The 26510-nt window shown below is 37.3% G+C and overlaps 1 protein-coding gene across 1 annotated transcript in view; it reads right to left on the bottom strand.

The window, feature by feature from the left end:
- Positions 1-525: 525 nt before the first annotated feature.
- Positions 526-26510, bottom strand: part of LOC117334925 — a 34044-nt gene continuing 8059 nt past the window's right edge. The window contains exons 7-35 of the mRNA XM_033894775.1: positions 25724-25862; positions 24775-24969; positions 24092-24257; positions 21253-21323; positions 20929-21029; positions 18431-18577; positions 16017-16106; positions 14923-15029; positions 13996-14083; positions 13525-13671; positions 12804-12965; positions 12457-12567; positions 11198-11295; positions 10284-10431; positions 9971-10088; positions 9528-9620; positions 8710-8812; positions 8006-8237; positions 7633-7808; positions 7196-7298; positions 6043-6225; positions 5284-5460; positions 4531-4651; positions 3894-3946; positions 3251-3295; positions 2754-2910; positions 2163-2263; positions 1501-1715; positions 526-672 (exon numbers count right to left, since the gene is read on the bottom strand). Coding sequence (XP_033750666.1) covers positions 2839-2910; positions 3251-3295; positions 3894-3946; positions 4531-4651; positions 5284-5460; positions 6043-6225; positions 7196-7298; positions 7633-7808; positions 8006-8237; positions 8710-8812; positions 9528-9620; positions 9971-10088; positions 10284-10431; positions 11198-11295; positions 12457-12567; positions 12804-12965; positions 13525-13671; positions 13996-14083; positions 14923-15029; positions 16017-16106; positions 18431-18577; positions 20929-21029; positions 21253-21323; positions 24092-24257; positions 24775-24969; positions 25724-25862 — 3246 coding nt within the window. The 3' untranslated portion in view covers positions 526-672; positions 1501-1715; positions 2163-2263; positions 2754-2838. The remainder of the gene's footprint in view (positions 673-1500; positions 1716-2162; positions 2264-2753; positions 2911-3250; positions 3296-3893; positions 3947-4530; positions 4652-5283; positions 5461-6042; positions 6226-7195; positions 7299-7632; positions 7809-8005; positions 8238-8709; positions 8813-9527; positions 9621-9970; positions 10089-10283; positions 10432-11197; positions 11296-12456; positions 12568-12803; positions 12966-13524; positions 13672-13995; positions 14084-14922; positions 15030-16016; positions 16107-18430; positions 18578-20928; positions 21030-21252; positions 21324-24091; positions 24258-24774; positions 24970-25723; positions 25863-26510) is intronic.

Genomic DNA, 26510 nt, shown 5'->3' on the forward strand with positions numbered 1-26510 from the left:
GAGATTTCGCACCACTTTTGGGTTTTGGTGGTGTATCAGTAGATCTTCTGACCTCAGGGTCAGACTTGGGGTCAGACAAGGTTGTACCACTTCTGGCTCTTGGTGTAGGAGCAGGACTAACAGACTCTGTTTCCATTATCATCTTATCTTCTTTTACATCTTTTTCTTCATTTTCTTCTGAATGCTCAAAATGAGATTCCTCCTTTTTCTCTTCCTGCTTACGCTTTTTACCTTTGACCTCCTTTCCAGATGCCTGATCTGTGACTTCCTTTCCAGATGCCTGATCTGTGACTTCCTTTCCAGATGCCTGATCTGTGACTTCCTTTCCAGATGCCTGATCTGTGACTTCCTTTCCAGATGCCTGATCTGTGACTTCCTTTCCAGATGCCTGATCTGTGACCTCCTTTTCCAATGTTACATTCTGGGAGGTAGACCCCTTAGAAAATTGCTCCTCTTCTTGCAAATCTTTTCGTTTTTTCTTCTTTTTCTCCTTTTTCTCCTTTTTCTTCTTTGTCTCAGATTCAGTTTTTTCCTCAATGGATCCGGCTGCTGGAGCCTGGGAGTTAGTATCTGACAAAACTTGTAGTTGAGGTGATATGCTTAATGACGATTGTCTGCGTAGAAGTGATTTTTTAATATTTCTCACAACGTCATCAACCCCGGCAACCATGTCTGAAATGATAGGATATCATTTCTTACAGTCAATACACATCTTAATTCTACCACTATAAGATATGCAAAAATCAAAATATTGATAATAATATTAATTCTGACAATTTGTCATGAATAATTTTACACAATTATCTGCAATTGATGGGTTGCTTCTCAACAAGATCACAATTACTGCATTACAACCAAAATAATATATTGTTTAAAATATCCAAATACCAATTTGAAACAAGAGGTCCCAGAGGAATCTTGGTGCCCACAATTGAATGATCCATATCAGTCAAATAAAAGACTAATCTTTTCCCTTCTTTTCCCTCCTTTCACTCTTAATTCAAAACATTTATTAAAAACTTTACATAACACATTATAGCAGGAATAACCTGCAATTATCAAAATCTAAGATGGCCACCTGTCGGCCATGTTTTTTTCTGATTGGTCCCAAAATGCAATGTGCATAACTAGGGACCTAGGGGAACTTACATATGAAATTTGAGAAAAAAAACAATTGCAACATTCTGAGAAATAGCGATAACAAACTTCAATTGTGAAAATCCAAGATGGTCGCCTGTCGGCCATGTTGTTTCCCTATCGGTCCCAAAATGCTATGTGCACAAGGGGAACTCACATATGAAATTTGAGAAAGATTTCTTCAGTACATTCTGAGGAATATTGATAACAAGAATTGCTTACAGAGGGATGGATGGACGGACCATGGACCATGGACCATGGACCACTGACGGACCACGGACGCAATGCGATTTGAATAGCTCACCACCTGATGATGGTGGGCTAAAGACATGCTAATTTGAATAATTTAAATTCAAGTTATACCTTTCGGTTTTCTTTTCGCTTTCCTGTTGCTTTTAAATTCAAAAGGGTTATGCTTTGAAGCCCCATGCCTCAGAAACTCCACCATGGAGTCAAGCCACGGTTGGTTGGTGACCATATGTTTGACCTCTGATACCTCCTCACTTAGAACCGTGACCTTCATCTGGACCGAGTGTTCCTTACACAGCCAAATTATCTTTCCGCTGGACAGACGACATCTACAATGTACAACAGCTTCTTAGTCATTGATCCAATGGAAACATGACATAGACTAATATGGCATTTCCCAATTTAAAAAAATGTTCTCAAGGTGTTGTAAAGGTTTGATTTTTATAGTCATTATACATAAGACACCTTTGCATGCATCATATTCCCAAGATACTAGCCCAATTTGATATGTTTGTCAGCAAAGCTGTTAGCCCAATATGGTGTGTTTTGAACCAGTACGTGACAGATGACAGCAAAAAATTGTATTAACTCTCTAATTACTTAACAGAGTACTCACCTATTATTATATCCTAAGTGTTGATATTGTTATTTACAGTATACTCACCGACTATCATGTCCTAATCAATGAAATGTTGATATTTTTATTTACAGTATACTCACCGACTATCATATACTAATCAATAAAATGGTGATATTTTTATTTACATTATACTCACCGATTAAGATTTCCTTTCCTTTCTGTCACGTCCAACTCATGAACCTTGACACGTAGCAAGTGGTAGGATGTCTGGAAACTCTCTGAGCAAATCATCGCCAGCTTAATGAGAAAGAGATTGATCAGTCAAATATCAGGAACAACAGGAGAACAAAGGGAGGGAACAATATAGACATGACAATTAGATGTTTGTATCAAAATTTATAACATATAGAAATGTAACAGGAAAAAATGTGTAAGTTTGACAGATGCCAAAGTGTCAAAGATATTTGGTATAAAAATCCATAAAATATTGAAAAGGTGGCTACAGGAAATGTTCAATAAAAATGCTGTTAATAGAACAGAACTAAATGCAACCAAGTGTCAAAGAGAATAATTCAAACCAATGGAATGTATTTCAAACAGGAAAGTAGGTCACAGTGACCTACCTTTGGCCTAGTACACTTGAATTTACATATATTACCTTCAGTGACTATTGCACCTACAGCTTTAAAGAAATGGCAGATAAAATGACAGACAGAGACAGCACCACCCCTCATTGTGGTTGGAACAATACTTTTAAAATACAGTGATACACTACAGATATATGTACCTTTTGGATCTGCTGAAGACATCTCTGACCTGTTACACTGGTAAACAAGTTCAGGACAAAGCCTGAATTGTGTTCCATCACGTTATTAACTCGAGAGAGGTAGGGAGTGAAGTCCTCCATAGTTATTCATATCCAAGTCCTCAATGTCTGCATTTCTCTGTAATTTATATAAAATGGTCATACATTTAATGAACCTTACATCCAGAACCAAAACTTCACTTCCTCATCATTCTTATCATCCTCGCATAGATTTCCTGTCTAATCAAAATCCTTGTAAATGTATAATTAAATCTGATTGTGCTTCCATTAATTTTCAAATTCAAATTGATACTTTTAATTGGTATCTATCAGTTTCATAATTGCACATACAACCTAAATATGAAATCTACAAAAATCCATGACGGTAGTCTTAGTTTAAAACTTTTACACACGACGTATCTTTATTTTACAATATTTCAGATTGTATGCCTAGTATTAGTTATTACAGAAATCCTTACCTTCTCAGTACCTATCACAATAGGGTCGGTGACACTGTGCCAGCCCTGTAGATAGAACAGTGACTATAGACATGATGTGATATCAAATATAGAAACACAATAGAACAGTGACTATAGACATGATGTGATATCAAATATAGAAACACAATAGAACAGTGACTATAGACATGATGTGATATCAAATATAGAAACACAAACAGAAGTATCAATATCTCAATCTACATCAATATCTCAATCTACTTAGATTTTTACTACCAAACAAATTGATTTTGTTCTTAAATGTGATAATCTAATTGATATCCACAGGATGAATGAAAAAGACCAAATCTGATTGTATGGATACACCTTTTGACCTTTAAAATATCTAAGAAAATTAATAATAAAATAATATCAATGATAAAATAACAGTCATATGATGAAAAATAATTTATAGATTTGACAACTATTTGATGTTCTGACCGAAGCTCTGTTTATCTATTGTTGGTTCAGGTGTAACTATACATATTCTAATTGTACACCTGAGATATAATATTGTTTTGTTGTTTAACCACATTCTAATTGTACACCTGAGAAATAATATTGTTTGTAGTTTTACTACAATCTAATTGTACACCTGAGAAATAATATTGTTTTGTTGTGTTACCTGATCATATTCACACAGTGTATGGACCTGATACTGTAGAGTTCTGTCAACATCTGTAAACAGACAGTAATCAAAATCAGGCAATGTATAATAACACACAAATACAGTAACGGTATGGCTGTTATATTGGTATCCTGTGATCATGATCAAATCTACTGGCTACAAATGACCATAAACCATGATACTGTATGTATGTCACATAAATTGGAGTTAAGCATTAAATTTTGAAAATAAACAATAGCATATTCTCCTGTTCTGGATGGAATATTCCTCTATTTATACTTATCATACCCTCCTCGGGGATGCATTCTAATTAATTTTTTTATGTTCAAAATGAAAGACTTTTATATAGCATTTCCTTCCACGGTATTCAAATAAATTAAAATTGTTTATATGTTGGAAGAAGTAAAAATTAACAAACCAAATTTCCTGCAACATTATGTTCCTTCGTATGCTTACCAATTGAAAGTAACTTCAAAGTGGCTCTGCAAAATTTTCATATTTTATAATCTGATTTTCTAAACATGTACAGTCAGAGTGACATTTATCCTGTAATAACTTCTGAACAAAAATCACAGCACTAATACTACATCACTACATTCTCTATACTTTAAATCATAAATCAACTACATCTTACTGGATGAGGATGTTTCTTCAATATCTACCACAAACAGACGAGGGTAGTTTCCAATGTCATGTGTACTGGCGTGATTGGAGACCTGCCTTAATAATTTCCGTTGAGCCAGCTCATACATTTCCTGAAATGTGAGAAAACAAATCCATGTTATGAGTTTTCCAATTGTAAACAAATTCAAACTCAACTATTCATTGACAAACATTGAACAAGTTTTAAAAACAAAAACACGAGTGTCCCTGTAGGTAACCAAAGAAAAGTTCGGAACTTTTAGCTGTTATTATCACTTTGTTAGGAGCAGGTCATGATGTTTCAGAACAAGCCAATTGTATGGGTTGACCAAAGATGGCTGCCTAAACAAATTACCAGCTGACCTGGTTTAATTTTCTTTTGAGGTGAAGTCATTTAAAGCCGCCCTGAAAATTGCCCCTTAATCAAGATATTATCTAATATTTTTTGTTCTGTAATTTTTAAAATTATCCCACGGCAGCCAGTCAAGGCTCTCAAATTTTGGTCCTATCGATTTTATAAAAAAATTTAATTAAAAATTTAAACGGCAATAACTGTTACAGTAGAAGAAATAAAGTAAATTTATAATGAAATTTCATCAAAGGGTAACAGTATTGTATATATCCTGACCTAGAAATGGCAGGGTTCAGCATAATAAAGTAAGAAACTTGTTGATATCTATACTACAGTAAAACTTTAAATGAAATTCTTTTTATTCCTGAACAGCCTTTCCTCCAGCGGGTTTACCTGGTAAGAGATCTCATTGTTCTCCTCAGACTCATCTTTACTATCCTCGGTGTCGATATCCTTGATTGGATCAGGTATCATATTGTCCTGGATAAGTTGATATAAGGTCTGCAATGTCTCCTCGTTAGGACTGTTCTGAAAGTTGACTTTAGGATAGGTTGTAGCAAGAAGACCAATCTGAAATAAAACATGTATTACAAACTTTAATGTCCAAGTATTTCTGTAATTGTGTAGATTGGTAGCAATTAACCCCACTATTTATATCTTATACCTATATCTCATAAAGCTAGCACTGTATAAAATTACAACTATTTTTTTCATGATCAGGGAGGACTCCATCATTCAATCATTCAAATCTACAGCTAAATCTATGTTTTATAGAAATTGATAGAAATGACAATTTCAATCAATCAGAAAAAGAGCTTGGCACTAAGTCTAAATCACATGACAATGTACATATATGTCGACACTAGACCACAAGGAAAGTCTCATATCAAAACAGTAGTTCCAATGTTGCTTTGCCAAATTTACGAAGTTTCAAGTATGAAAGCTTTCCCCTTGTTATAAAATGTCTTTATTCAAGAACTTTGGCATGCACAAGACAACAAAAGAACAAAATTTGACAGCAAGTTTAAAATCCTGGAATTAATGTTGTCTTATTATTATTAAATACCATTATTTACAATGTATGAGTACATGTCTGCAAGGGAAAGAAAAGTATTAGTATCTGATTTGATAGGCTGAAGTAGAGCCTCGTACCTCTGTGTGGAGCCAGTCTGTTCCCGTGCCAACCACAGCTATGATGATCGGCAGTCTGAGCTGCATAGCGAACTTCATCTCTTTTACACAGTTTTCTGACTTAGCATACTCGTCTGACACACAGGCGACCATGACACGGGCCTCAGACAGACCCTTGGCAATCCTCGCGAATAACTGGTCATTCTGTCGGACAGAAAGCAAATGAACTTGAACCTCAGTTGCACATTAACGTTTTATAGCTCCTCTATGAAATGACTATTCACAATAATTTACAATATATGAAGGTTAGTTGTTGTACTGTTATAAGCTACACACCTCTACCTCTAGGTCTCACACAACTAACTATTCTGCGATATGTTATTACAAGTGACTCTGTCCCCTCAATCACTCATTTGAGGTTGAAGTGATATGAAATTCATATCAAATTTAAGTTTTCAAGTTTAAATGTGAAATCATGATTGCGAAATTTATACTGCCTTTTCTCATTCTCGCAGTCATCTTTACGAATTCTAACGTATTCATCATCTCACCGTCGCATTTTCCCATTCTCACGTTTTCGACCTAAGGTCGAGGGAGCGAGAATGCGAGATTTGATATTTGGATCCACTAGAGTAAAACAGGAACTTTGGATTTACCTGTACAGGTAACAGGTAACCTAACTGTTAAACATACACTCCACCTATATTGTTTACATAAGTTTTCTTGGGACAACCGGGATATATATTTTTTAGTTTCGGGAGAAACAGGATGACACTGATTCCATGTTATGGCCATAGGAATAAGTCTCCAGCTAGGGCAGAGGTCATTCATTCATAGTATGATTGTGTTCATCTATTCATGCCAAGCAAGCACATGGTCATATAATATGTATCATAAAATTTTCTGTCTTATGACTCCTGTGACCTTGAGTGTAAGCTGAGTTCATTTATATTTACATGTGGTACATTGTCCCAGGCAACTAATGACAAATATCACAATCTTGGGCGGCTCACAACTAGTCTTTGTTTTAAAGGAGTAAATCACATTGGACAGCATCATACATTAAATCAAAGTGTCAAATATTATGAGAAATCAATGAAACATTTCAACCTCTATAATTACAATAATAACAATGATCCATATATATAGCAAATGGCTTCAATATTGTACTGACCACATTGACCTGCTCCACATCCAGCCAGCAGCGAATACCTCGACTCTCCAGGAAAGTTTTAAATTTCCGCGGATCACCTCTACCCACAGCACCAGGTATAGATCTGTAAAAATTGTTTTCAAATATGGAACAACATTTTCTACTTTTCTACTTTCTACCGTTGTCACGAGAATATCTACTTTCTACCGTTGTCACCAGAATATCTACTTTGCTCTTGTTTTACCGATTATTATCATTACAATTTTTGTTCATGTAAGTTTAAATCCCTGCTTACTGTTACATAACAGGCAAATGAATGAAAGAATTCGGTTAAAAATCATGTGATAATGTTTTATTTCTGTGACATGGATACCACAGAGAGGTATACAGATCTGAAAATCTCCAAATACTTTACAATGATAAGGTGAAAATGTTTTGTAACGACAAAGAGGACACACCTTGAGCCCATTGCCACTGCGGTTTGAGAATTGACCCAGGAGTAACTGATGAAGCAAGAGTTGGACGTCTCCGGCCTCGTCAGACTCAGCTGCTCGTTCTTTTGTAGAGTGGTCAGCAGTTCAGCAAACTTGGTTTTGTACACATCCTTCTTAGAGTTGATCATGTTCACAAAAACCTACAACAGACATTGTACACTGGTAGTTACAAAAAGAACTATATAGCTACAACATTATGAATTAACTTTGACTTGAAATGAAAAGCTTCGATCATTAAATATATACAGCACTTCAGTATTAATTTGCCTTTGGTTGAAATTCGAATCATACAATGTATCAGTATATTGGAAAGACAAAGGAATTATATATTACTTACCACATCCGACATAAAAACGCCAAGAGTGGCACTCTGCTTCCATGCAAAGTTCTCACCCACCGCGACAATGATGGTCGGCTTCTTTATGGTGTTCACAGCATATTTGTACACATCACAACAGACATCATTTGCAGCATAATTGTTGGAAGCAAACACCAGTAGGACCGAGGCATGCACGACCTTCTTTGCCATCTCTTCTCTAGACTCAAGCTGCTTACCTTGGGGGAAGAAGCTAAAATCAAATTTATCAAACTTTTAATCCCTTTCAATAAGTTTGTAGTAGCGATAACTTTTTACATAAATAGACATCTCAGAGAAAACTTTATATAAGCTATAGATTTTACCTGTTGGCTTGAGAGTTATGTTAGCGGTAAATCTGATGCATGGTAAGTTTTGAATTTTTATATAACTACATCATTCACCAATGTTTTACATGCTACAGATATCACATTGTCATTTCACCATTTGACCAAAACTTTGAGGAGTAAACAACCAAACAAAGTTTCCTCTCAGTCATATTTTTTCTGCTCAAAATGACAAATGTTTACTAAAACAAAAACACTTTACATATAGAATTTGATCATCTGGTCTAACAAAGGTCTTATAAACTTAAAACAGACTATAACTTTGATGTTATCTACTTAATGTCAAAATACTCCATTACATAATTAATTTTGATAGCCCTAGTATATAAACATATTTACCAGGTATACCCTTCTCGTTCAAGGTCAGTACAAACATCTGCTGGGTGTATGACCTTTGACCTGTTCTTGGGTGCATCTTTATCACAGTAGGAGATGAAGATATCTGATAGTATATAACAAAAACTCTCAATGAAAATGAAAAAGATACAATGGCAGCCATCTACCATCTCCCACTACTCAGCAAACTTTAAGATATCAGACAGGAACAAATTAAGGAGTGTGACTCTAAATACAGTGCATCAGAAGACCTGATTACAGTTTATGAAATACATGTTTATTTTCTCCCCTGTAAATTATCTCTTACAAAACTAAGGAAATGTAAGTGTCGGTATATATGACACGCCTCATATTAAATGACACAAGGTGAATCAAGGGACATAACTCTGTATAATATGGGACACTTGATCTAGGATGCTGACAGTCAACCATAATTATGTAGGTACATATATACGTGGGAGACGGATACTCTACCCGAGGGTGAAGAAGTTGGACCAGAACCACCTTGATTAGGCTCTGAACCTAAATCATATACACCTACATACATCTTTTAGTTGATATGAACACATATGTCAATGTCTTCCTGTAGACAGGTGTAACAGTAAACAATTAGGTAAACAAAGTAAACAACCAGGTAAATAACCAGGTAAACAAAGTAAACAACCAGGTAAACAACCAGGTAAACAAAGTAAATAACCAGGTAAACAACCAGGTAAACAAAGTAAATAACCAGGTAAACAACCAGGTAAACAAAGTAAATAACCAGGTAAACAACCAGGTATACAACCAGGTAATTATATAAACAACCAGGGTAAACTCACCAACTGTCATGGCTTCCTGTATCTGTTGAAGAGAGAAGATGTCCTGAGACATGTGGATGTCATAGTCAGCATTGTCGTCTGGGGCCAGGATCCCTGTATATCAACAGACAGTGAGCTGATTTTTATCTGCCATTAACCATGCCCATAAATACATTGTAAGGCCCTTATCATTTTTGCAGAATTATCAATTACAAAATAGAAAGTTAAAGTGGTTCACAAATAAGTCCTCCACAGACTTAAATACTAAACGTTCATACTAGGGGAGGGACATCCCTGTAACATCCTAGCTACAATGAGCTCTGATGTTTTAGAGTAATGTGGGCCGAATTCAAACAAAATTAACATGGGTTAAAAATGAGTATCTGATGAAGTTAAACAAGATTTACTGTAATTGTAAAAACATTTTATGTTCATCGCTCTTTCTGAATTATTCTAAACTTTACCTTGAAGGTCAAGGACAGTTGTGGAGTGGAAATTCTTATGACATTGTAGGAATGGAGCCTTTACTTCCAGGGCTCTGCGAACCACAGACGCCGGGAACATGTGTGGAGATTTGGAATACTGTAAAGTGGAAACACAAACAGAAAGTAGATATTGTTTCATGTAAACCAATATTACCTCATATATAATGTTATGATATACTTCTGTACATTTTTACATATTACATATTTCAAAATATGAATTGTGTTCTTTACAGATATGATAATCACTGGATATCGTATTATCATTTCCATGAGTTGATTTGGGTATACAGACCTGTTTTACACAGTCTGGACATGGTATTCTGCACTCATAAGTGACACCCTGGAAAGATTCCTTGATCAGACATTCAAACACCTCGTATAAAAGGAACAAGAGATTGTCTGGTTGTGGTCCCTGGACCTTCACATTGAGCTCGGAATCACTGGTGAAAAAAAACAAGAGATATCAAAGTCAACATAGTTTGCTGAGTAGCTTGAAATTCGGAATTAACTTTTAAAAAGTAGGTTAAAGGTCACAGTAAAGGTCAGGGTCAAGGTCAAAAGGTCTGCAACTATAGTACCAATGGAAAGGTCTTGCCACAAGGAACACATGAACACATGTCAAATATGAAAGCCCTCACTATCTCATACAGTTAACATACAGTGGCCAAGGATAAAGTTTTGTAAAAGTAGGTCAAAATCACAGTGAAGGTCAGCAAGTCTGTAAATGGAGTACAGTGAACCAATGGACAGGTCTTATCACCAGAAACACATATGTCAAATATGAAAGTTTCTTGTATGGCTAATATATATACTGCTGCCAATTAGGTTAAAGCTTTTTAAAAGTAGGTCAAAGGTCATGGTCAAGGTCATCAGAATGGCAAATGTAGCACCAGTGGCAAGGTCTTGTCACAAAGAACATGCAAGTCAATACCTAAGTTGTATCCTCATTAGTATTGCCACAACACTGTTTTATAAAAACTTAAACATAGATTGTACGTCAATGGACAACATCTATAATGTCAACAATGCCAACATAAGAGTAAATTTAGCAATAGCTCCCTAGGCCTGGACTTCGTCCTGGTGAGCTTAAAGCAAAAAAAATGTGAAAGTGTTATTTTTTATTTAAAACTTCCAGTTCAAATTAAACCTGGAAAAAGACAATTCTCAACAACCTTACTAGGTGGATACTAGAGGAAAGAATCTTACCCGATCTGTTGTATCAAAGCTAACTGTCCATTCTTCTTCAGGAAAGTGCCTCTCTTCCAAATCAAAACATCCTGATCAGAGATTCCATACAGTCTCACCTACAACAGGTCAGTATATAGGACATTCAGGGGGTTGTTATATCAGTCTGAGCTGGTATCTCTGTGTCTTTTTCTGTAAGGGTTTGGACCATCACAGAAGTAAGTTGTTCCTGTCAGCTTTTACTATTTTATCAGACTATAAGTCTACATTAAGTTCAGCTATTTACTATTTTATCAGACTATGTGTCTACATTAAGTTCAATATTTACTATTTTATCAGACTATAAGTCTATATTAAGTTCAGTATTTACTATTTTATCAGACTATAAGTCTACATTAAGTTCAGTATTTACTATTTTATCAGACTATGAGTCTACATTAAGTTTAGTATTTACTATTTTATCAGACTATGAGTCTACATTAAGTTCAGTATTTACTATTTTATCAGACTTTAAGTCTACATTAAGTTCAGTATTTACTATTTTATCAGACTATAAGTCTACATTAAGTTCAGTATTTACTATTTTATCAGACTTTAAGTCTATATTAAGTTCAGTATTTACTATTTTATCAGACTATGAGTCTACATTAAGTTCAGTATTTACTATTTTATCAGACTATAAGTCTACATTAAGTTCAATATTTACTATTTTATCAGACTATGAGTCTACATTAAGTTCAGTATTTACTATTTTATCAGACTATGAGTCTACATTAAGTTCAGTATTTACTATTTTATCAGACTATGTGTCTATATTAAGTTCAGTATTTACTATTTTATCAGACTATAAGTCTACATTAAGTTTAGTATTTACTATTTTATCAGACTATGAGTCTATATTAAGTTCAGTATTTACTATTTTATCAGACTATGAGTCTACATTAAGTTCAGTATTTACTATTTTATCAGACTGTGTCTATATTAAGTTCAATATTTACTATTTTATCAGACTATGAGTCTACATTAAGTTCAGTATTTACTATTTTATCAGACTATAAGTCTACATTAAGTTCAGTATTTACTATTTTATCAGACTTTAAGTCTACATTAAGTTCAGTATTTACTATTTTATCAGACTATGAGTCTACATTAAGTTCAGTATTTACTATTTTATCAGACTATAAGTCTACATTAAGTTCAGTATTTACTATTTTATCAGACTATGAGTCTACATTAAGTTCAGGATTTCTCGATACAAAGTATAATGACTAATGTGGTACCTGTCCTCGATTGAAGAGGCCAGCCGGGAGATAGTCAAATATATACACCAACTTTGTCTCCAGAATTTGATGCCTCCTTTTGTTCTTCTTCTTCACTTCTGGCCAATCAAACTGCAAAACATTAGGAAAATTCTAATCATCATCATATTTCCTATGTAAAATTAGAATTTATTTTCAGTGTTCACTCTTATGATTATTCAGCATGTACATGGCTTCATGTTGGCAATGTCACTGCATGCATAGTTTGAAATGCTACTGCAAAACAACAGAGACCTGTTTTCACATGTTAATCATTAAGACTGCTTTCAATATAAGTTTTCCACATTTTAACAGTATCTAAAACTTACATCTGGCTGCTTCTCTGGCAGAAGACAAGGGACAATGTTACAGTCCTCCCCCTCCAGGGGATAGGTGAGGTCAAACTCCTCCGTGAGTTTTAGTAGCCAGCTGGCCATGTCTTTGTACTCCTTCCACACTTCAAAGATGTCAGAATGCTTCAGTCGGCCATCCTACAACAACAGTACAATCTTTTTAAGTTAAATTGTTACAGGAAGCAACTGTACTCATTACCTTTTATTGCCGAACGATAATAATCATGTCAATCAAGTCATTTTCCATATTGGCGATATTGACATACAGTATACCTTTCAAATTGAAAAAAAATGTAGCAAGCAAGTATTGAAGTATATTGAGCTTGTGTTATTGTGTGGATTTGGTATCTGAATAAAGATGTCTGTCTCAAGTAACTCAAGATATTGACCTGAAACAAATTTTCTATTAATAGTAACAGTGGCCTTTACACTTTACATTTGACCTAGAATACATTCATCCCAGGCAAACTCTAAAGAGTTCCTAAAGAGAAATCCAAGCATTCTCAATAAGGAAGCAATGTGTGAAGTATGAGTCTGATTGGTCCATTTAAGTTATTGTCTGGAAATGGTGATCTGGGTGGACAGCATGCCAAACGGAAGGACAAACAGATGAACACCAATATTACAGTATCCATTTTTGATCTTCAATCAAGGGCTAATGATATTACAATGTAAAGTGATGTTGATGTTGTTTTACCTTGACTATCGTCTGTTTGACAGAAACAACACATGCCATAACATCCACAATCCACTGCGGATTGATCACAACACGGTCCTTGAGGTATTCGTTCTGGAAGTGCTGTACCATTCCCAGGTCGTGTAGGAACTGGATTGCTTGGGTCACCTAACAAACAAAACGGTTTAAGCTTTGGCATAGGTTGTTCAAATAGCCATTTTCAATTTAACCTCCTTATCATTTAAAACAAATATTAAATTTCTAAAATTAATATTAAATCTTATACACGAAGTTTGAATGACAAGAGACCAAGTATATCTTAAATTGTCAGTTTTAAAAAAAAAAAATTATTTATTTTTTTTATAATTTGAAAAATTTATCATTCAGTAAGTAAGTTTATAAAACAAGCTATTATGTATACATTGATTATATTATCTTACATTGTTTTGACCACAATAAGGACATTATGACTGTATATACATGTATACCAACCTCGACTTTGTCAATGATTCCAACGTCCAAAGCCTCGGCCTCAATGTCTTTGTAATCCATTACATTGACAGACAGATCAACCCTTTTCCTATCCAAGATTAAAGACACTTATTATATCATGATAAGTATCTACATGGTCATATATTAATAGAATACATCTTAAACGGAGAGATATATCAGAATGAAGAAAAGAGGCCGATGAGCCTGAATGGTCATCTGACAAATACAACAGGGATACGCCCATCCATCATAAGAGTTTGAACCAGACTCATTTATAAAAATTATGACTGTTCTCGCCGTGATTTTTTAGACCTTTGGTTATAATCCATAAAGGGATTGAGGAATACTAGCATTACAAAACAAAATTTCAGCCATTAAGCCCGCCCCTCTGTCCTCATGTCCCCAGATTGCCCTTCCAAAATGATGTCTCGGACCAAATTGGGTTGTAATATGTTTTGGCATTAAGGAGGAGTAGCGATTTGAAAGTTAAAGTTTACACAAGGTGCACATGCAGATTGCCCTTCCAAAATGATGTCTCGGACCAAATTTGGTTGTAATATGTTTTGGCATTAAGGAGGAATAGCGATTTGAAAGTTAAAGTTTACACAAGGTGCACATGCAAAGACAGACAAAACTTAATGGCTATATGTCCTTACTGGACATGGCTAAGAAGTTGAGTTTAGCTACTCTCGAGCATTGCTTGTATAGCTTAACAATTAACTTAGTCTAATTCTACTATATTTTCACAAATTGTATTTAATCCAGATTTATAGTCTGTGACATACCTCTATCAAATACATTTAAATATAAATATATATACATATCTTCTTTTGATTTCAAGAAATGTAATTCAATTTTCCTAATTAAACTTGAAAAAATTGAACTTTTTAAACTGCTGCTTATTGAGTATATCATAAAAAGTCATACTTTGCAAGATTGGACTCCAACTGAAGCCATGCCTGTGGAATCTTTTCTCCCATGTATTCCTGTTTCAGAGTCACTTTAAACAAGGCCTCCTTCAGATCAGAGATACCCTGTTGTAGTAAATATTATAGTTCTACATTAAACAACACGTCCTTCAGGTCAGAGATACCCGGTTGTAGTAAATATCATAGTTCTACATTAAACAACACTTCCTTCAGGTCAAAGATACCCTGTTGTAGTAAATATTATAGTTCTATATACATTAAACAACACGTCCTTCAGGTCAGAGATACCCTGTTGTAGTAAATATTATAGTTCTACATTAAACAACACGTCCTTCAGGTCAGAGATACCCTGTTGTAGTAAATATTATAGTTCTACATTAAACAACACGTCCTTCAGGTCAGAGATACCCTGTTGTAGTAAATATTATAGTTCTACATTAAACAACACAGCCTTCAGGTCAGAGATACCCTGTTGTAGTAAATATTATAGTTCTATATACATTAAACAACACGTCCTTCAGGTCAGAGATACCCTGTTGTAGTAAATATTATAGTTCTACATTAAACAACACATCCTTCAGGTCAGAGATACCCTGTTGTAGTAAATATTATAGTTCTACATTAAACAACACATCCTTCAGATCAGAGATACCCTGTTGTAGTAAATATTATAGTTCTATATACATTAAACAACACGTCCTTCAGGTCAGAGATACCCTGTTGTAGTAAATATTATAGTTCTACATTAAACAACACATCCTTTATGTCAGAGATACCCTGTTGTAGTAACTATTATAGTAATGTATTAAACAACACGTCCTTCAGGTCAGAGATACCCTGTTGTAGTAAATATTATAGTTCTACATTAAACAACACATCCTTCAGGTCAAAGATACCCTGTTGTATTAAATATTATAGTTCTACATTAAACAACACGTCCTTCAGGTCAGAGATACCCTGTTGTAGTAAATATTATAGTTCTACATTAAACAACACATCCTTCAGGTCAAAGATACCCATCCAAATGTATCCCTCTTCTAAAACATTCAGTTTATCTTTGTGTTACTTATCACATAGGGAGTTAAAACTTACATTTCCATTCTTTGAGCTGACGAAATGGAACCCTTCTATCTGGTGGTAGTTTTGTTTCATTTCGTCCATTGGCAAAGACATCTTAGTCATCTGTAAATACAAACCTAATGATTATGTTAATTCTGTCCAGCAGATAACATTTCTACCCTCACAATTCAGAAATACTATAATATCTGCCAAACAAATGTTTCTATCAGAAATAAGGACCATGAGTGTTGATGGTTCAGTAAAAGTGTCTATAACAAAGTTAACTGGTGATGAAATGTATTTATCTGGTTATAAGCCCATGTTATGTTAAAAGCCCACTCCTACTATATATATATGGTCAGTGTCCGTAGCTTACCTGGTCAGTGTGGGTGTCCACCACAAAGATTGGAGCCTTAGGAGTGTGAACTGTGATGGTACCTCACTTGGTCAGTGTGGGTGTCCACCACAAAGATGGGGGCCTTAGGAGTGTGAACTGTGATGGTACCTCACTTGGTCAGTGTGGGTGTCCACCACAAAGACGGGGGCCTTAGGAGTGTGAACTGTGATGGTACCTCACCTGGTCAGTGTGGGTGTCCACCACAAAGATGGGGGCCTTAGGAGTGTGAACTGTGATGGTACGTCACCTGGTCAGTGTGGGTGTCCACCACAAAGATGGGGGCCTTAGGAGTGTGAACTGTGATGGTAACTCACCTGGTCAGTGTGGGTGTCCACCACAAAGATGGGGGCCTTAGGAGTGTGAACTGTGATGGTACCTCACCTGGTCAGTGTGGGTGTCCACCACAAAGATGGGGGCCTTAGGAGTGTGAACTGTGATGGTACGTCACCTGGTCAGTGTGGGTGTCCACCACAAAGATGGGGGCCTTAGGAGTGTGAACTGTGATGGTAACTCACCTGGTCAGTGTGGGTGTCCACTACAAAGATGGGAGCCTTAGGAGTGTGAACTGTGATGGTACCTCACCTGGTCAGTGTGGGTGTCCACCACAAAGATGGGGGCCTTAGGAGTGTGAACTGTGATGGTACGTCACCTGGTCAGTGTGGGTGTCCACCACAAAGATGGGGGCCTTAGGAGTGTGAACTGTGATGGTACCTCACCTGGTCAGTGTGGGTGTCCACCACAAAGATGGGGGCCTTAGGAGTGTGAACTGTGATGGTACCTCACCTGGTCAGTGTGGGTGTCCACCACAAAGATGGGGGCCTTAGGAGTGTGAACTGTGATGGTACCTCACTTGGTCAGTGTTGGTTCCGACCACAAAGACTGGGGCCTTAGGAGTGTGAACTGTGTTGGTACCTCACCTGGTCAGTGTGGGTGTCCACCACACAGATGGGGGTCTTAGGAGTGTGAACTGTGATGGTACCTCACCTGGTCAGTGTGGGTTCCGACCACAAAGATGGGGGCCTTAGGAGTGTGAACTGTGATGGTAACTCACCTGGTCAGTGTGGGTGTCCACCACAAAGATGGGGGCCTTAGGAGTGTGAACTGTGATGGTAACTCACCTGGTCAGTGTGGGTGTCCACCACAAAGACGGGGGCCTTAGGAGTGTGAACTGTGATGGTAACTCACCTGGTCAGTGTGGGTTCCGACCACAAAGATGGGGGCCTTAGGAGTGTGAACTGTGATGGTAACTCACCTGGTCAGTGTGGGTGTCCACCACAAAGATGGGGGCCTTAGGAGTGTGAACTGTGATGGTACCTCACCTGGTCAGTGTGGGTGTCCACCACAAAGACGGGGGCCTTAGGAGTGTGAACTGTGATGGTAACTCACCTGGTCAGTGTGGGTGTCCACCACAAAGATGGGGGCCTTAGGAGTGTGAACTGTGATGGTACCTCACCTGGTCAGTGTGGGTTCCGACCACAAAGACGGGGGCCTTAGGAGTGTGAACTGTGTTGGTACCTCACCTGGTCAGTGTGGGTGTCCACCACAAAGATGGGGGCCTTAGGAGTGTGAACTGTGATGGTACCTCACCTGGTCAGTGTGGGTGTCCACCACAAAGATGGGGGCCTTAGGAGTGTGAACTGTGATGGTACCTCACCTGGTCAGTGTGGGTGTCCACCACAAAGATGGGGGCCTTAGGAGTGTGAACTGTGATGGTACCTCACTTGGTCAGTGTCCACCACAAAGATGGGGGCCTTAGGAGTGTGAACTGTGATGGTACCTCACCTGGTCAGTGTGGGTGTCCACCACAAAGATGGGGGCCTTAGGAGTGTGAACTGTGATGGTACCTCACCTGGTCAGTGTGGGTTCCGACCACAAAGATGGGGGCCTTAGGAGCGTGAACTGTGATGGTACCTCACCTGGTCAGTGTGGGTTCCGACCACAAAGATGGGGGCCTTAGGAGTGTGAACTGTCATGGTAACTCACCTGGTCAGTGTGGGTGTCCACCACAAAGACGGGGGCCTTAGGAGTGTGAACTGTGATGGTACCTCACCTGGTCAGTGTGGGTTCCGACCACAAAGATTGGAGCCTTAGGAGCGTGAACTGTGATGGAGTTGAGCCAGAAATTCAGACCAGCATGTTCATGTCCAAGTCTTATATTCCATAGCAACAGGTACACAGCTCGGTCTGACAGGAAAAACTGAAGAAAAAAGCAAAAAATACTTGCATCAGACGATTGTTACTGATATAAAGGAAACCTTCATATGAAATCTAAGAGACATGCATGTTAGAGAGTAATTTTCTGTGGATTAGAAATAGCAATGCAAAACTTTACTGTCAGCAATTTTGCTTTCTGGATCAAGATTCAAAATCAAATTGGTAACTAGGGACCATGGGAAACCTACATAGGAAGCTTGAGACAAGGTGAACCTACATATGAATCTAAGAGATATCTAGGAAGAACTTTTTGTGAAATAGAAACTTAATACATTGCTTTAACTTTCAGCCATTTTGTTTTCTTGATCAAACTCAAAATAAAGCTAGAACACTGAGAGGTCAGCAAGGATCTCATCATGTGGCAAGGGAGCAAAATATCCATCATACATTTCTGCCTCTATATCTGTTGGGATAATAGAAACAGAAATGTTGGAATAAAACTCAATTGTTAGATTTGAACAAGGGTCATATTCAGAGATCCACTTTGACCTTGACAATTCCAACCAAAAGTCATTCATTTTTGACCCAGTGATTTTTTGGACAGTTGATTCCTTGTTTATTTCTAACCAACTTAATAATGTGTTAACAAAATGTTCATTAATGAAAAGACAAAACACTGTGTTGTCACTTTTGACTCAGTGATGACCTTGACATTTGGCAAGAAGACTCCTTTAAATTTCAACCAACTTCGATTAAAAATCTCATAACAAAATGTTAATGAGTGATAACATAAGAAAGTTACCCTAGCCTCTGACCCAGTGACCTAGAACTCTTGACCATGACCTTAGCATTTGGTCAGCTGACTGCTTATTTAATTGTGACCAACTTTGCTTCATAATGTCACCATAAAGTTTTAATCAGTAAAAACATACAGAATGTGACTTTGACTTTTAACCCAATGTCCTTGACCTTTAGTCAGCTGATTCCTAGTTCAACTTTGCTTCATAATGGCTTAACAAACTGTTCTTTGACCCCATGACCCTGGCCTTTGGTCAGCTGACTCATTGTTCAACTCTGAACAACTAGCTATAGGGGGACCTGCCAGTGAAGTTTGAGAAGTATTCCTCCATTATTTTCCAAGAAATAGCAATAAAAATCTTCAATGATCAAAATCCAGGATGGCCATTTTGCTTTCTGGACCAGGCTCAAAATCAAATAGGCACAACTGGGGACCAAGGGAAACTACCTGTAAAGTTTGTGAACAAGAGCCCAGAGGGCCTGCATTGCTCACCTGGATATTTCTGTAATCTTGGCAAAAATATTTCAAGTTACATTACAATTATTTTTCTGCCTTTTTGTTGCATCTTCCAACTATGGTTTAAACCAAATATCCCCCCCCCCCCCCCCATAGGGGCTTTTTCTCCGGCCCCAAGGGACCCCCACCCTCAGTTTATACAACATAAGATATCTTTTGCTCAATAATGTTCCTAACCAAATTTCATTAAAATCCATTCATTGTCCAGGACTTAAAGCAGCGATTTAAAGGATTTACCTCAATCTCCCTTATTGGGCCCCACCCCTCCAGTCCCAAGGCAGCCACAATCTCCATCTATACAACAGGAGATCTCTCTAGCCCAATACTGTTTCAGACCAAATTTCATTAAAATTCATTCGATCATTCAGGATAAGTAGATTTAAAGGATTAACCTCAATTTACCATATTGGAACCCTCCTCCCACCACCCCCAGCCCAAGGGGTGTCAGAGTCACCATTTATGCAAAATCTTTACAAAACTTTATGACAAATAGTGATTTAAAGCACTTACTTCATTTCCCTGTATTGGGCTCCACACCTCCGGCTCTGTTCTTCTTCCCCAAGGATGTTTCTGACCAATTTTGGTTCAAATCCATTCAGGATTTTATGACTAGTAGCGATTTAGGGGGTGGGGGATTCTCAGAGTCACCAACGATGCGAAATCTGTTCCACTCCCAAGAATATGTCTTACCAAATTTGATTAAAATCCAATCTTAACTTTTTGATAAGTAAGGATTTGAAGCAAGTGAACAGATGGACAGACGGACAGACGCTGCTCCATGGCATAAGCTCACGGCCCTTTGGGCCAGGTGAGCTAAAAATCTTCCCAGTACTTCTGAAGAAAAAGCGAAAACAACAAGTTCAACCGTCAAAATCCAAGATGGCTGCCTGGTTTGTTTTCCATATCAGACATAAAATCAAATGGCACATTTAGGGACCAAGGGGAACCCACATATAAAGTTTGAAAAAAAATCCTTCCAATTCCTCTCCAGATGTCCCTAATTTGTCCTAGGACAGCTATTATTAGATGTGTGCTGTTACCCTGTGAGATATGGGCCCTAATTTTGACTCTGCCATTACCTGATGTGTGTTGTAATAGATAGTCTGGCCAGCGAAGTCCCACACACTGTAGGACACTGTCTCTCCCTTGTAATTCACATCCCAGGTACAGATGTCAATACCTGAAGAGTTATAAATAGTTATAGGATCATTTAATTTTTTCTTATACAATCTCTTCTCTGGGCCAATAGATTTGAAATCTTTACAAGTTAGCCCTCAATAGTAATTTCAAATTCCAAAGCTCACAACTGACTTGTAGTTCAGACATTTAATAAAGATGATATGTTTACTAATAAGATGTGTGTCAATGTAATAATTTGAGTAAATTACAGCTGCCATACAAACCATCAGTAACAGATGCCGTCTCTGTCAGAGAGGATTCTCCTTTAAAGGTATTCAACAGAGAATTCACCAAACTGCAAGATAAAATATGCCAACTAGAGTCTTAAGGATCTGCACTACCTTACTGTTACATGCAGACTTAAGGTTGTATGCTACCTTACTGTTATATGGAGACTTAAGGATGTATGCTACCTTACTGTTATATGGAGACTTAAGGTTGTATGGTACCTTACTGTTACATGGACACTTAAGGTTGTATGGTACCTTACTGTGACATGGAGACTTAAGGATGTATGCTACCTTACTGTTATATGGAGACTTAAGGATGTATGCTACCTTACTGTGACATGGAGACTTAAGGATGTATGCTACCTTACTGTTATATGGAGACTTAAGGATGTATGCTACCTTACTGTTATATGGAGACTTAAGGATGTATGCTACCTTACAGCTACATGCAGACTTAAGGATGTATGCTACCTTACTGCTCCATGCAGACTTAAGGATGTATACTTCCTTACTGTTACATGGAGACTTAAAGATGTACGCTACCTTACTGTGACATGGAGACTTAAGGATGTATGCTACCTTACTGTGACATGGAGACTTAAGGATGTATGCTACCTTACTGTGACATGGAGACTTTAGGATGTATGCTACCTTACTGTTATATGGAGACTTAAGGATGTATGCTACCTTACAGCTACATGCAGACTTAAGGATGTATGCTACCTTACTGTGACATGCAGACTTAAGGATGTATACTTCCTTACTGTTACATGGAGACTTAAAGATGTTCGCTACCTAATTGTTACATGCAGACTTAAAGATGTATGCTACCTTACTGTGACATGGAGACTTAAGGATGTATGCTACCTTACTGTGACATGGAGACTTAAGGATGTATGCTACCTTACTGTGACATGGAGACTTAAAGATGTATGCTACCTTACTGTGACATGGAGACTTAAGGATGTATGCTACCTTACTGTGACATGGAGACTTAAGGATGTATGCTACCTTACTGTGACATGGAGACTTAAGGATGTATGCTACCTTACTGTGACATGGAGACTTTAGGATGTATGCTACCTTACTGTTATATGGAGACTTAAGGATGTATGCTACCTTACAGCTACATGCAGACTTAAGGATGTATGCTACCTTACTGTGACATGCAGACTTAAGGATGTATACTTCCTTACTGTTACATGGAGACTTAAAGATGTACGCTACCTAATTGTTACATGCAGACTTAAAGATGTATGCTACCTTACTGTGACATGGAGACTTAAGGATGTATGCTACCTTACTGTGACATGGAGACTTTGGGATGTATACTTCCTTACTGCTACATACAGACTTAAGGATCGATGCTAAGTTGTTGTGACATGGAGACTTAAGGATGTATGCTACCTTACTGTGACATGGAGACTTAAGGATGTATGCTACCTGACTGTGACATGGAGACTTTAGGATGTATGCTACCTTACTGCTACATACAGACTTAAGGATCGATGCTAAGTTGTTGTGACATGGACACTTAAGGTAGTATGCTACCTTACTGTGACATGGAGACTTAAGGATGTATGCTACCTGACTGTGACATGGAGACTTTAGGATGTATGCTACCTTACTGTTATATGGAGACTTAAGGATGTATGCTACCTTACTGTTATATGGAGACTTAAGGATGTATGCTACCTGACTGTGACATGGAGACTTTAGGATGTATGCTACCTTACTGTGACATGGAGACTTAAGGATGTATGCTACCTTACTGTGACATGGAGACTTTGGGATGTATGCTACCTTACTGTTATATGGAGACTTAAGGATGTATGCTACCTTACTGCTACATACAGACTTAAGGATCGATGCTAAGTTGTCTGTGACATGGACACTTAAGGTAGTATGCTACCTTACTGGAGTTTAAAAAGATGTTGCAAGATACAGTACCAGGTCTGATCTTCACAAAGGAATTCCCTAGTTTTTATCGCCTCCATAAATTAACAAGAGTACCATCATCCATACAAAGTTCGCCTCACATTGTATATCACTATACCTCCCACTAGAATTAGGTGGTGAGTTCACCAACTGGAATCTATATTGCAAACATGTATACTCATATTTTAATGAACAAGAGGCCCATTGGCCTTAATGGTCACCTGAGTTTTGAAATATTTCTGTCAATTTGACCCTTTTTGACCCCGCCCCTCAGCCCCTGGGCGTCAGTTGGGCCACCATTTGCATACCATCAAACTGCCTTCCAAAACTGTTTATTCTAACTAAGTTAGAATGATACCAAAAGAAATCCAACAAATAATATTCAAAATGTGATTTCCCTGTATAACTATTATAATAGTAAAGTTTATCCTCTCCCCAGGGACAAACGTGAGAACCTAGGGTCATAAAATTCACAATTTTTATAAGCCATGGACCTTAAGACCCTTCCATCTATGAAGAGTATTTTATTCTACCTTTTAAGGGTTTAGAGAAGATTGGTCCCATCCATCAGCTCAGGGGGTCAGTCAGGGCCAACATGTGTATTTACCATCAAACTGTCATCTCATCCTGGTTTGACCTTCCCCTCCATGAAGACATTACCTGGATTGACCTCTGGCCCTTCTATGAATAAATTACCTGGGATTACCAGCTCCTCCCCATCCATGACTAAATCACCTGGTTTGACCTTCCCCTGTATGAATACATTACCTGGTTTGACCTCTCCTCCATGAATAAATCACACAGTTTGACTTCCTCTATGAATAAATTACCTAGTTTGACTTTCCCCTCCATGAATAAATTACCTAGTTTGACCTCCCCCACATGAATAAATTACCTGGTTTTACCAGCTCCTCCCAGACCCACCAACATCAGTTTTGTACGTTTACAGTCCACAGATCCTGTCAGCAGACGTTTAAGGTAGGCATGGGTTGTCGCAAATCCTCGCTCTCTGATCTCTTTTGGAGGGGTTTTCAGCAACGGACATTCACTGATATTCAAATCTATATCAAATGTATAGAAAAAAAATAAGATTGAAAGGAACATAATCCCCAGAAACAGTGTTTAACATTTCTACAAAAAGTATAGATATATGTATCAGAAATGAACAGGCCATGATACAGCCTGATATTGTCATAATCCCACAACTATAACTTTTTCTAAACATGGATTTGAATGTCACATTGCACTACATGTTAATGTATTTAGTATTCTGTGTATCAGTTCTATGTAGTTCCACAAAATCTCATCTTCTCGTCTGACTTAAACAACCATGAACATGTTTTATCAATCATATAAATCAGCCCTTGTTAATTGAGACAATCAGAAGATCTTTTTGTGGAAGAAAATCTACCCTGCCAGGCAGGTGAATGTTTGATTGGGAAATTGAACCCCGCCGACTGTGTGAAAGGCAAGTTCGTCATCCTCAGCACTACCAAGCCACCTCAAATTTTGATAAGGAAAGTTTCAAATGCAGAGTTAATGTGAACACCAACAAAACTAATATATATATCTACTCACGTTGAAGTGGACACCGTCCAGCTTCGGCTGCCACGGACAACAGATGTGGATTACTGTTGAGCTGTAGTGTGGTCAGATTCTTTAAGTTCTCGATGCCCTTTGGAACATGGACTATTCCCTGATATTGTAAGTCGAGGATACGAAGGTTTTTCAGGGTCAATATTTCTTCTGGAAAACCACTGGAGGTCTTGTCATCTACAATGAAAATATAATGTATGTACAGCAAACCGTGAAATTATTAAAAGCTGATAACAATCACGACAGCTTCAGAGTGGAAGTTTTTTCTTGCTTTTATTACTGTCAACCTGTTTTGCCCATCTATAGGGCACCTTCAGGACAACACATGTACAAGTTTATCCTCGTAACATAGTTAATGAAATTAAAATGACATTTTTAAAATATGACCTAGATATTAGACCCATAACCATAAACGCATGTGATTCCTCATTTAAATCAACTTAAATTAACATACATGGTATATCCTAACAAATCATTGTCTTGTTCTGATCTCTTACCTTGACCTTAAAGGATGCATTTACTCATTTCATTGTGATAATCCTGGTTCATAATGTCAAAAACAAAATATTTACCAGTAAAGACATTTTTGGGTTGGGGTATAATGATGTTAAGGATATCATTGAGTTGTGTAATTATGACATACACGAGGCAGCGGGCTATCTATCATATACCTGGTACACCCCCACAGATCATTGCAAGATATTGCTGTATGACATGAAACATGAAACATTCGCAGTATATAAACTTTTGTTGTTCTGCTATGGAACCACGAGTATAGATACGATGAATATTGTTGTATGTATTATTGTTACATATTGTTATATGGGCTAACCATGAAAGTTTCAACCCATGTAATAACAATTTGAATTCCCCAAACCTCGATAGAAAGTACACACAACATTACACATTATGCAGTAATGATTTTACTTACCTGGTGAAGACTTCCCTTTATACCCAAACCTTGGGAAAACCTCATACAGTACAGCATTGGCCCGTGATATTTCCTGGGTGTCTAACGTACCACTGCCATCCAGGTCAAAGTATTGAAACATATCATTTTCCTGGTTTTTCTGTTAAAATATTCCAAAACAGATCATCAGCGCAAAGGCAACAAGATAACATTTAATGAAATGTTTGAATTCTGAAATGAGGAACTTGATACAAAATTTATTTCTTTTACATTAACTTCACCAGTCTTAAAAATCTCAAACATAATCTCATATACATGTATATCTGTTTATATAATGCTCAATGAAATAAGATTACAAAAGAAACAAGAGGCCCATGGGCCTTAACGGTCACCTGAGATTTGAAATATTTCAGAAAATTTAACTGACCCGTTTTGATCCGTCTCATCAGTCAGGGCCAATATGTGCATACCATTAAGCTGTCATCCCATGGTGATAATATTAACAAAGTTAGAATGAATTCCAATAGAAATCAAACAAATGATAGTCAAAAATGTGATTTCCCTATATAAACTAAAGTAAAGTTTATCCATTCCCCAGGAGCAAACGTACATGTGACCCAATATGAAGAATATATGATTCTACCTTATTTGGGTCTTGAGAAAAAGATCTTTGAAATTTCGGTTAATTTGACCCTTTTTGGCCCCGCCCATCATCGATTAGCCCCTGAGGGTCAATCAGGGTCAACATGTACATACCATCAAACTGTCATCCCATGTTGATAATGTTAACGAAATAAGAATGAATTCC

This window comes from Pecten maximus, chromosome 9, assembly GCF_902652985.1.
Source record: "Pecten maximus chromosome 9, xPecMax1.1, whole genome shotgun sequence".
NCBI lineage: Eukaryota > Metazoa > Mollusca > Bivalvia > Pectinida > Pectinidae > Pecten > Pecten maximus.